Here is a 13,003-nt window from a genome sequence, read left to right on the forward strand (position 1 = left end):
GTCACTGGACTGAAATACAGCGGCAGGGTCTGTGATGCCACCCACAATCAGCGGCGCTGCCCTAAATACACCAGACTCCTCTGTTACATATAGAGATTTCCCTGGTAGTTGTTGGAGAATAACCCGCATTTTTAGGATTGTTAAGTAGTTTTAAGTGATCTACAGTTCGGCACTGTTTGACTTGATTTCTGTCGGACGTCTCTTCCTGTGATGGCACCTCTGACCAATCATCGCATAGTACCTACTCAGCCCATTTGGAACCGCGTCGGAGTGGGTACTAAAAATAGTCAACAATGGACTATCAAAATAAAGTGTTACCTTGTGTTTTTGGTTCATTGTATCTTATCTTACACTCACTCATTCATCTTCTACCGCTTTATGGGGGACGTGGGGGGGCGCGCTGGTGGAAATCCTGGACAGGTCACCAGTCCATCACAGGGACACAAAGGTTAAATTCAGGATTGGCAATGATAACATGGTCAACACTACCTGGTGAGGTGTCACTTGGATAAAGTGCTGCCATGTCGTGTTGGTGAGATCAAGTAGGGGCTAAATTAAAGATGTGGCCACACTCTGAGCAGCCCATGGCCAAGGGGAAGGGCATTGGGCTTGAAACCGCAGGGGTTTGCCAGTTCCCCGTCAGGTCAAGGGCTAGGCCCTGAGCAAGGTGCCCGATCCTGATTTGATCATTGTTTGTTCAATTTACCACATCCATGCCATGACAGGGGTTGTGTCACAAAGTGTAAAAAAAAAAATGCAATTTGTGGATGTCCACTGTGGCGACACCTGGAGAAAAAATGTATTGAAATTAATTACAATTAGGAAAGCTTTGTTATCATTATATGTGGCATAGAACGAAATTACATTACATTAGATGTCATTCAGCAGACACTTTTATCCAAAGTGACTTACAAGGGAATTGAGTACAATCAGCCAGGGGCGGAGTTGAACTTACAACCATGACGTCTTTTGCACACAGGGTACAGGTCTCAACCACTGAGCCACTCTACTTGTGAAATCATAAGTGCTGCCCATCTGTGCTTTAAAAAACACAATGTGACCATTCACTCTCTCACAACAGGATAAAAACAGACTGGACAACACATGGAAAATGAGATGGGATAAAACATAACTGGAGATATTGTACATAAGGTGAACCAGTGGTAAGTAATAATGTCGTAAAGAGAATGTTGCACACACACACACACACACACACTGCCATGATGATTGGCCACAATAATAACACTGATGAATACATGATTTTTTTCCTGATGTTTAAAATAAATAATATTTCATGTTCCAGCAGCGTGAGTAGACTTGACTTCACTCTCACTCATGCAGACACACAGATACATTAACGATACAGCGTCATACCACTCAAAGCTGCTTTACACTACAATGTTGCCATTCACCCATTCACCCATTCACTCACACATTCATACTGGTCATATATGTGCAGCCTATATTTCAACCACTCATTTTGGACACGCAGACGAGCAGAGCCAGGACTCAAACTCACATGACTCGCTCTGATCTGCCGTCACACACATCCATGGTCAGACTTGTGTGTGATCACAGGATCACAGGAGAAACATATCACTGAGGACAGACACCAATCGCAGGTCTGAGGCGGATCAAACTGCAGCTTTAAACACTAACATGTTGTTAGTGTTACTCATAAATTAGAGTCTTCATATGGGTGAATGTGGCTGATTAAAGACTAGAAACACTGACTGCACCTCACTCATCACTTACAAACATCAGACCCACTTCCTTGTCCTCCTCGATCACTTGCTTTGGTGTGTATTTCCCTTTTCTCAGATATCTGCATTTTTTTTCTTGCTCCTCTTCTCTAATTGATCTTTGTCTCAACAAGACAAATGAAGCACTGACCTTTTCGCCAAACCACTCACTTATCGAACTGCGTCTGGATTTCAGAGAGATTTGTAATGGGGGGGATGCAACGAGCACACACACACCACAGGTTTGTGTGTGTTTGTCGTTTCTCAAAGCTGTGATCAAGAGACCAACAAGATCAAAGACACGTTAGCCCATGCTCTCTGCATTCATAGATTTTACATACATAGTCTTTGCTCTGGTGTTGTCTTGTGACAACTTGTGAAGCCCTCATTTTAAGAGACATCCGGGGGCCCCACACAAAAAACGGGACCCAGGAGCAACCGCCTATACTGTTGCAACGCCCCTGCTCTGAGTATTAGTATAGAATAGAATAGGATAGAATAGAATAGAAACTTTATTTGTCTGACCCCAAGACAGAAATGTTACTTTGATAGGGCTCAACGTCACCTTTACACACACGCACACACACACACACACACACATGCACACACACAGACACACACAGAGACAAGACTGCGTGTTCACCAGACAGTAGTTAACACAAACCTTTCCAGGCTACCTGTGGAAGAATAAGTGGAGACTAAATTGAGACTAAGCGGAGACTAAGTGGGTCCCACATGGTTTCTTGGGAAGCCAATGTGGACAAACATGGATAAATCTGTTTGGGACCCATGTTGTCAGTCTGAATACAACCCTGATGGAGACGCTGCTAAATGGACACGCTGCTGTGACTTTGTCCATTTATTTCATGTTTCCTCACTACTATTAAAATAGAATTCAAAGAGTTTTTAGTACCTAAAAAGGAAGTGTTAAAATATGTGTATTAGGGTTCAAAAAGTGGATCCTACAAATCCCATCATGAAATACATTTATCCCATTAGTAAAAAAAAAAGCAAAAAAAAAACCAGACTAAACAAGAGGATGAGGAAATGGACTCTTTTTTAAAGGGAAATTTACTCACTTTTTTGACATGAACAGAGGTCAACACCTTAATATCATCTTATAATGACTAGATAAAGAGCCAGATTATAGACTGCATATAAAACTAAATATGATCATGAAGAGTGAGCAATATTTGTATTATTATTATTATTATTATTATCATTATCAGTATTAATTATTATTATTATCATTATCATTATCATTATTATAATGATAATAATAACAATAACAACAACTATTATATACATATATACATATACATTAACAATAGTTGTCCATATGTTATTATTTCATTTTTGATATCATTTAAATTACAGACTGGATAGTAATTGTGGTTAAGGTTAGAGTAAGTCTCCAGGAAATGAATGTAAGTCAATGCAATGTCCCCTCAAGTCATGAATGTCCAACATGTGTGTGCGTGTGCGTGTGTGTGTGTGTGTGTGCTTGTGTGCGTGCGTGTGTGTGTGTGTGTGTGCTTGTGTGCAGCTGTTGTTACCTTCGCAGCTACAGATGAGCTGGGCTTCTCCAGCAGATCCCAGAGCTTCTGTCTGTTTTCAGGACAGCATCCCTGCTCCTCCTCCTCACCGTCCTTATCCCTCAGTGTCTCCGCCTCCCTCCTCAGCTCCTCGTTCATCTGCTCCTTCTTCTGGTGGTACCGTGCCTGGCAGCACGACTCCAGGTAGATTTCATCGATACCCCAGTAGTCCAGCTCCTGGCCAAAGGACAGGGCGCACATCTCCTCCATCATGTGCAGCTTCCCCGTTCTGTAGAAGTTGAGGATAGAGGAGAAGGCCATGGGGTGCCGGTCGAAGAAGTATTCGTTTTCAGTGAGGCTGTAGTCATCGCAGATCTCCAGCAATGATTCATGGGTGTTGCAGTCTCTCAGGCGTCCCAGACGGGTTCGAGGCAGCCGGTCTAGTGTTCTCCAGAGGACTTCATGTGTGAGGCCTCCGACGTTGAGCCTGACCCGCCGGGAGCGGGCCTTGACGCGGATGATGTCGATGGGCTCGGGGGGGAGCACTGGAGGTGGAGCAGCAGGCCGGGGGGCTGTTTTGGGGGTGGAGCTCAGTCTGTCTGTCATGTTTGCTGCCGTCTTACTGTGGTGAGGTGTGCGAGTGTCTAGGATGTTGTAAGAGAGACTGCTCAGGCACCACCACGCTGATCCAGCTGTGTTCACACCAGCAGGCGTGCGGCTACACCCATGGCTGGAAAAATAAGACAGTATTCAATTATACAAAAGGCACTGGTACATAATGAGTGCCGACTGCCCTGTGAGCACCCACTGAGCCGAGAACCGTGCTCACACTCAGTGAAAACACGGCTGCCAGAAGGTAAAACAGAGATTTTAGTCTCACCTTAAATCTATGCCCCCTTTATTTTGCTGTTAAACGGTCTTTTCAGACTGTTTTCATTCATGTTTGTTAACTGCTCACTCTGCTGCACCAAAGTCCATGGAGAAAACTTGAAAATTTAAACTTGTGGGGACACAACTGTCGACTGCTGCCTTGTTCAGGCATCACAAAACAAGACATTTGAATTTAGTGATGGAGGCAGCAGTGAATCAGTGACAAAAACAAGGGGGCAACTATGGATCAGTCATTTTTCAACTGAGCGGTTGTGGGTTCAATTCCTGGCTGCCTCTAGTAGACACTTTACCACATTGCTCCTGACGGCTATGCCAGCAGCATGTGATGAAAAAAGACGAACACACGATGTAAATACAGACCATATGTAACAGTGAAATGAACAAGCATGGATTTTTTCCTCCACATCTCAGATTGAATCTGTATCTATGTATCATGTGATGGTTTATCAGGATTTGTCCTCACTCACTCATTTATGAAGACAAAATAATAAATCTTAAATCTTCATCCACATAATCACATGAAACACATGAAACACATGAAACACATGAAACACGCCACCGGCCCTAACAAAACCCAGCCTGACGGATCATTAAACCCTGAGAGGATCAACACAGAACATGTCACACAACAGTTATTTTTAAACACAATCCTCCACTGAATAATGAAACAATGAAACGGCTCATTTTTCACAATCCATTTCCACAGATCTATCCAGGATCCTCTCCATCCCTCATGTCGCTCTATAAAGGCTCATGTTGCTCGTTTGAGGTCCTCTGACCGCAGCTCCTTTATCTGATTGTGTAATGGAGTTCCGCAAAATCCCAGTAGTGGCATTAGACCTCATCTCCCCTGGCTCAAGTCTGCTGCAGTTAATTATAGACCGTCTATCTCCTTCTGGGACACTCTTAGGACATATGTTACGTCAGGAAACAAGCTGCTACATCACAGGTTTAATCCAGTACATTCATTGATTTATTTAGACTAAAAATGACATGTAACTAATAAACTGACTTTATACCCTGGGTTTATTATGCCAAGATTCATTTTCATCTCTAAAAGTTGAATAGGTTAACATTAAAACAACTCAACTAAGTTGTTTTGTTTGCATTCAACACAAGACTTACAGACTGACAGCAGAGATGAACAGTGAGTCCAGAAACTGAACGTAAAGTTACAAAGTTATCAAGAGATTAAAGGGACTCAGGCTTAAACCAAGAGTTTAACAGGGTCAGGGTGGGTTTGACAGAAAGTATACGTGATCAAGTGGGTTCTGCTCCTTCTAATCATCAAACCAACCTCAATGTAAAGTGCTGATGTTTGGGAACAGCCGGACTCTTGCTCCTCCAAGAGCTCCCACCGCAGCTCAAACTCTGCTAGCTCAGCTGCCGTGCCTCATTTCCGGCTGCTGATCCGTGAAGCCCCTCGGCAGCGACCGCACCGCTGGAGATCCACATTTTTGGGCCACAAAAGAAACTAATAAATCAGGAAATGTCCTGGGAGGAGTCAGTGCTGAGCGCCATGTGGAAGCACACACACACATACACACACACGCACAGCAGCTACAAAGAGAGAGAGGAAGTGAACTGGCTGTGTGTGTGTGCGTGTCCCAGAGTGGCAAGTGAACTGACCACCGAGGAACTGTGAAGGGATGAGAGAGAGAGAGACACACACAGAGGGAGAGAGAGAGCGAGAGAGAGAGAGAGAAAGAGAGAGACAGAGACACACAGAGAGAGAGAGAGACACACACACAGAGATAGAGAGCGAGAGAGAGAGAGAGAGAGAGAGAGAGAGAGACAGGGAGTGAAGGGGAATAATTGGATTTGGCATTCAGTACCATGGACAGCTCCAGGAGGACAGCTTGCTTCATCGTCTTTTCTTTTCTTTATTATTTTCTTTTCTTTATTATTTTCTTTTCTTTTTAATTTCTTTCCTTTTCTTTATAATTAATTTTTTTAATTTATTTTCTTTTCTTTTTTCTCTTGACACATCACATTCATTTGCCTCAGAACACACATTCGCCCAGAGTGACAGCTTTGTCAGCCTTTGTCAGAGAAAATAAATGTTCCACTCACTCACTCACTCACACTTATGATTACATTGCTGCTGTTATTACTGGTTCCTTTTATATATTTGGATGAGAAATTAGATTTTTTTTATTTCACACAAAAAAGGAAGAAGAAGAAGTAAAATATACATGAATATAATCCATCATCATCTACCGCTTTATCCTCCACCAGAGGGTCGCGGGGGGTGCTGTGCCAATCTCAGCTGACATAGGGCGATAGGCGGGGTACACCCTGGACAGGTCGCCAGAGGCAAGACTCACACCTATGGTCAATTTAGAGTGTCCAATTTACTTAATCCCCATATTTCATGTTTTTGGACTGTGGGAGGAAGCTGGAGAGCCCGGAGAAAACCCACGCACACACGGGGAGAACATGCAAACTCCATGCAGAAAGGCCCTTGTTCCAACCTGGGCTCGAACCCGGGTCTTCTTGCTGCAAAGGTAAAAGCGCTAACCACTACACCAACCGTGCAGCCCCTACATGAATATAATAATACATATAAATAGATACTGAGAAACGGGGGCTCTTGCATGGCCATCGAGATGTGAGATGTTATCAAACACAAAAGTAAACAAAATAAAACATCACACATATTCTAACAGTGAGAGTGCACTAAAGTGAATGACTTCATTCATTCAAAAATAGCAGTACCGCTCTTCACTGGAAATCTACTGCAGCTCCTTCCAGTTCCTGTGACTCCGGGACGTTATGAGATCTGACTCTGTCTCTCTTAACTTTCATCCTTATCCACCTGAAGATAGTTAGTTTGTTGGATTTTATTCTCTGTTGGTGTATTTATTTATTTACTTTTTACTGTTTAAAATGTATGAGCTTTGTAAATATTTGCTTGTATTTTGCTCATCGTGAGAGAGAAAAATAAGAAAGTAGCGTGGTCCTTATAGTGCATTATTTCTGTCTCACATTGCATCTTTTGAGTGTTCACACAGAGGTCATTTATTTTTGCACGCCCCCTGGTGGCAGAAGGCCATTTATGCAGAGTAATTCCTGTTTGTGTTGAACTCAGTGCACATTTCAAAAGTATTCTTACAGAGGACACTCATAATCTGCATAATCATAATCTCCTGTGGTCTGTGGTGTGGTGTCCATGGACATGGAGTCAGTTATTTTTAGAACTCTTCTGTAGGCTTGAATGTTAGATAATGTCATGCTGTGTAGCCTAGTGACGATGACAAGTAGATGACACAATAAAAATGAACTGTGCCTCAATCTCTCATCTCTTTTAATTACATTTTTTTTCACTTTGAAGTAAAACCAAAAAAAAAAAAAAAAAATTGTCATGGATCAGTAATCGTCATACGAAGCAACTATTGCAGACATCTGATTTTTATATAAATTATATTTTATATATTATACTGAAGTTAGAATCCGGCTATCACTGATCTATGACTTCAGGTGTCAGGATTTTTCACCCACAACCCAAAGATATTCAGTATGGTGTCAGAGCAGTTTATTCCGAGTCATAAACACTGTGTCATCCTCACAGCACATCCATGACGACAAGGATTCTTGGCTTATCTATGCCGCTTCAACTGGCTGGGACTTGTTTATAGTCTTAAGTCTCTATGTGACAAATATGGAAGTGTTTTGTTTGTTTTCCTTAAAAAACTAGTTGTGTGATGTTTCAGTCAGATGACACTCACACTGTTACAACGACACAGATGATCACAGCATGTGAATGACCAGGGGCCCGTTTTCAGAAAGCTGGTTCAACAAACTGAGAGTTTTGGGTTTTCACAACAGCTGATCAGCATGTAAAATCCATCATCAATGGAACTCTGATGCTACGATTCACCATGACAATGGGTAAACAAAGAGCACAGCCTCCATTTTAATCCAGTTGAGCAGAAATATTAACACATGCCAACGACCATGACATTTATGTCTAGAGAGGAGTCAATAAATGAACACTATTACATTTTATACAGTGTAATCCACTCATTCATCATTTAAAGGCCACATAGACCGGAAGCTCCAATTATTGCTGCGTTTGTGTGCGTGTATCTGAGTCATTACCTCGTTTATGAAACCCTAAAGTTTCAGATCAACAGTTCAGCCACTGCTGGGAAAATAGTGTTGTATTGTTTTCCTGGGGTCTGCGAAGCGGATCGGCACTTCCGTAGTTTGATGTCGTCATCAGAAATCCTCACCACTCCTCTCACCACCGTAGCGCCTCCCGGTGCGGGCACTAGTCCGGGCACATCCGGTTGCGTAAATTCAACCGCAGAAGAAGAAGAACTAGGCCGTTTCTCAATATCCATACTTGTGCGTACTTGTGCGTACTCCCGTACTTGTGAAAACGTCATCAGCCTCAGTCCAAGTGCTGCTCCAATTCTCAAGTAAGCGAACAGCGAGGACGGTTCTCAAACCCGGAAGTGTTCTCGCTCCGCCCATTTTTACCAAGTATGCATCGGAGATGACTTAAGCGTACTTGCGATGGCCATGTATCCCAGAATACATTTCGGCGGAGCATAGCAGCAAATAATAGAAATATAAATCTGAAATAAATATTTTTCTGTGTCCCGGAACAAAGTTTTAACATCATTTGAGGCGAGAAATGAGTCATTTAGAATTCAAACATGTGGTTTGTGTATGAAGATATGACGTATTTATAGTTTGGCAGCGACGTTTGTCGGAGGTGATCAGCTCCGCCTCTGCGGACGCTCGGCGCTCACTGTGCCCGGCACAGAGCAGAGTTACCTCGGCCTGTCCTGATGAAATGATCCGCTGGCTCAGACGTCGCTGTCATTAGATGCTTGGTGTGATCCATAGATTTGTTGTTGACGTGTTATTTTGTTTTTAATGGAAACGTTTTGACCTGACAGTTTGAAGGTTTGTATATTGTTAATGTTTTATTTATTTTAACTTTGAATTTTAGATTTATATTAAAGTCGCACGGTCATTGTATCTGTATTTAAATATATGTAAATATTAGATATGTATAGTATAGTATGTAGAGTAGTATATATTTGTACACATACATATATGTCATACATATATATATATATACTACTCTACAATGCTGTAATATATCTATTTTCCACATTGTATTATTTGTATTGTATATTTTAATAGAAATAAATTAATAAATGAAGTTAAATATTTAAAATGTAAAAATAATAACATATATATGCACTACTAAAAGTATTTCATATGTTCATTTATCAACACTGTAGGTGGCGGTAATGAGGCTGCAGCACTTGGCGCCAGCCACCATTCAAACAGCAGAACAATACATACATACTTGCATACTTGAGTATTGAGAAACAGCCACATACTTGTGTACTCCCGTACTTGGCAAGTATATACTCCCAGCGTACTTCTCAAGTACATACTTCCCAAGTAAGCAAGTACATACTTGCTTACTTGAGTATTGAGAAATGGCCCTACTCTCATTGTAGCTGCTGAGATGCAGAGCATCCAACGTGCCAGAGGGGGAGCTGTGTATCTGAGAGTTGGCCTATCTATTACGTCACTTCCAGGTACCTGGCCAATCACAGGACAGTAGGAAAGCTCTCGTTGGCTGGCCAATCACAACACAGTCCACGATCTGGGGGTGTGGTTTTGGTCTGAAACAAGGCTGACAAGAGCGTCAGTGAGGAGATATTTTGATCGGCTCATTTGCAGCGATTAGGAGGATTTTAACCATGAAAACAAGTTAATATATGTAAGTAGACCTCCATAACTAACATATATGTGTGATACAAGCATTCTATGTCGCCTTTAACAGACTTTAACAGACAGATTTCATTAATGATGATAAATGCTGCAGTCCTACTAGTGTTGTAGTCAAGACCACCTAAACCAAGACGAGACCAAGACCACAGTGATTCGAGACCAAGACAAGACCAAGACTTTGAGGGGTTGAGACCAAGACAAGACCAAGACCATTAGATTTAGACTTAGACTTCCTTTTATTGTCATTGCACAGAAAACACAGCAGTGAAAACTGGCAACGAAATTTCGTTGCTTGGCAGCAGATAAGAAACCAACACATAGCATTGAATTCTGTCACTTCTGAGTTTTGATGGGAAATGTCTTTTATCTTACTGTAAATGTCTATACATGTATCCAACTCTTCAGCCTAACTATGATTAATAAAAAATAAATAAGCAAGTGTTTTTATGTATATAAATATATATAAAAGTAGTGCAAAAAAGAAAAAAACAGTTAAAACAGTCGGGGGGGACTACTAAATTGTTATTTGGAATTTAGCAGTCTGATGGCCAGCGGAAAGTAACTGTTCTTGAGTCTGTTTGTTCTGCAGCGGATGCCACGGAACCTCCTGCCAGACGCCAGCAGGGAGAACAGTCCATGGTAGGGGTGGGTGTGGTCAGTGAGGATCTGGTGAGCCCTGGTTAGGCAGTGCCTTTGTGCAATTTCCCTGATGGGTGGGAGTGGAGTCCCAATGATCTTCTCCGCTGTTCTCACCACCCTCTGCAGAGACTTCCAGTCGGAGGCCTTGCAGCTCCCAGACCAGACAAAGATGCCACTGGTCAGCAGGCTCTCGATGGTCCCTCTGTAGAAGGTGGAGAGGATGGGAGGGGGAGAGACACCCTTCTCATCCGTCGCAGGAAGTGTAGGCGCTGCTGGGCTTTCTTCACCAGGGAGGTAGTGTGAAGTGTCCAGCTGAGGTTGTCTGTGATGTGGACCCCCAGGAACTTGGTGCTGCTGACGACCTCCACCGTTGTGCCATTGATGAGGAGTGGTGTATGGCTTCGGGATCTTCTGAAGTCGATGATGATCTCTTTTGTCTTGTCAACATTCAGGAGCACGTTGTTCACCCTGCACCAGTCCACCAGATGTCGCACTTCCTCTCTGTAGGCCAGTTCGTTGTTGTCCTGAATGAGGCCCACAACTGTTGTGTCGTCTGCATATTTTAGGATGTGGTTGGTGTTGTACCTGGGACGACAGTCGTGGGTCATCAGGGTGAACAGCAGGGGACTCAGGACGCAGCCCTGTGGGGAACCGGTGCTCAGGGAGATGACACTTGAGGTATTGTTACCCACACGGACAGACTGGGTTCTGTCGGTGAGGAAGTCCAGCAGCCAGTTGCACAGGGGGGTGTTGAGGCCCAGGGGGCCCAGTTTGTGTACCAGGTCCTGGGGGATGATCGTGTTGAATGCTGAGCTGAAGTCCAGAAACAGCATCTGCACGTGAGTGTTCTTGTCCTCCAGGTGCTCCAGGCTCAGATGGAGAGCAGTGGAGATGGCGTCCTCAGTGGAGCGGTTAGGTTGGTACGCAAACTGGAGCGGGTCGTATGATGGAGGCAGTATGGAAATGATGTGGTCCTTAACCACCTGCTCGAAGCACTTCATGATGGTCGTTGTTAGTGCAACAGGGCGAAAGTCATTAAGGCATGTGATGGTTGGTTTCTTGGGCACCGGGATGATCGTGGCAGACTTAAAGCACAGGGGGACAACAGCCTGGATCAGTGACGTGTTGAAGATGTCTGTGAGCACGCGGGACAGCTGGTCTGCGCACTCCTTGATCAGCCTTCCTGGGATGTTATCAGGGCCAGATACTTTCCCTGCGTTAACTTTTCTCAGGGCTCTCCGTACAGCAGTGGTTTCGAGGCTGAGTGCCTGTTCATCGAGGTGGGGGGTTGCTTTCCTCACTGGGGTGTTGTTCAGAGCTTCAAATCTCCCAAAGATGTTGTTGAGCTCATTGAGGAAGCTGATGTCGACTCGGCAGGGTGAGGGTGTGGCTTTGTAGTCTGTGACGGTCTTGATGCCCTGCCACAGTTGTCTGGAGTTGCTGGGGTCATGGAAGAAACCTTGGACCTTCTGGCTGTGGGCGCGTTTTGCTGCCTTGATGGCCCGGTTTAGATTGGCCCTCGCTGTTCTGAGTGCCACCGCTTCACCGGATTTGAAGGCAGCATTACGCTCCCTCAGTCTTGTGCGCACCTCCTTAGTCATCCAAGGTTTCTGGTTGGCCCGTGTGACTATTGTCTTTTCTACTGTGACCTCCTCCATGCACCACTGAATGTAGCCGGTCACAGATGCAGCATACTCCTCCATTAGCGTCGCTTTGCAGAATTTACACGTTGCGCTGTGTTTTCTTTTGGAGGTATTTATGCACAAAAAGTCTTTGTGGTTCAGGTAACCAAATTTTATTATAGATGAGTTAGCTGACATTTTCTCACGGCCTCTTCTCCTGTCACTCACATGCACTTTTGTGGGGGACGTGTGAAAGGCGGTGGGAGGGGTGACAGCCGTTATGGTGACAAAAATTTCAAATGATAAATGAGTCAAGTTATTGGTTGTACCTGAAGCAATACGATTTATGCAAAATCACAGTAATGATATTAACAAGTTAATCCAAAAATGAAAAAGCAATTTATTGCTATCCCCACAGTTGTGGTCTTGACCGGTCTTGAAATAAAATCCAGAGTCCGCTTTGTCCGAGACGGAGACAAGACCGAGTAAAAATGCAGTCGATTCCGAGGCCTTCAAAAAGTGGTCTCGAGACCAAGACCGATCTCGAGTACTACAACACTAAGTCCTACCATATGTTACATTTGATTTGATATTTATTCAGCTGTAACCTGACGAGACACCGAGTGGAGGTTGGATTCGATATGCGGTGATAAGTGCTGACTTGGATGTGTTAAGTATGTACTTTTTTGTAGTGGAGATGCAACCTAAACTGTCGTGCCGAGGCAAGTGGAGCCGGTGGAAATACACCACGAGTCCTCGCTCTGAGGCACGTGCAAGCGTCCATCCCGCAACCCTGCGAGCCCCCCAGAAA

At 43.8% G+C, this 13,003-nt stretch overlaps 1 protein-coding gene across 1 annotated transcript in view; it reads right to left on the reverse strand.

The window, feature by feature from the left end:
- Nucleotides 1-5,860, reverse strand: part of LOC131464622 (potassium voltage-gated channel subfamily B member 2-like) — a 15,618-nt gene extending 9,758 nt beyond the window's left edge. Inside the window, exons 1-2 of the mRNA XM_058637246.1 lie at nucleotides 5,466-5,860; nucleotides 3,299-4,007 (exon numbers count right to left, since the gene is read on the reverse strand). Coding sequence (XP_058493229.1) covers nucleotides 3,299-3,883 — 585 coding nt within the window. The 5' untranslated portion in view covers nucleotides 3,884-4,007; nucleotides 5,466-5,860. The remainder of the gene's footprint in view (nucleotides 1-3,298; nucleotides 4,008-5,465) is intronic.
- Between the last annotated feature and the right edge of the window lie 7,143 nt (nucleotides 5,861-13,003).

The sequence above is a fragment of the Solea solea genome, chromosome 1, assembly GCF_958295425.1.
Source record: "Solea solea chromosome 1, fSolSol10.1, whole genome shotgun sequence".
NCBI classification, from domain to species: Eukaryota; Metazoa; Chordata; class Actinopteri; order Pleuronectiformes; family Soleidae; genus Solea; species Solea solea.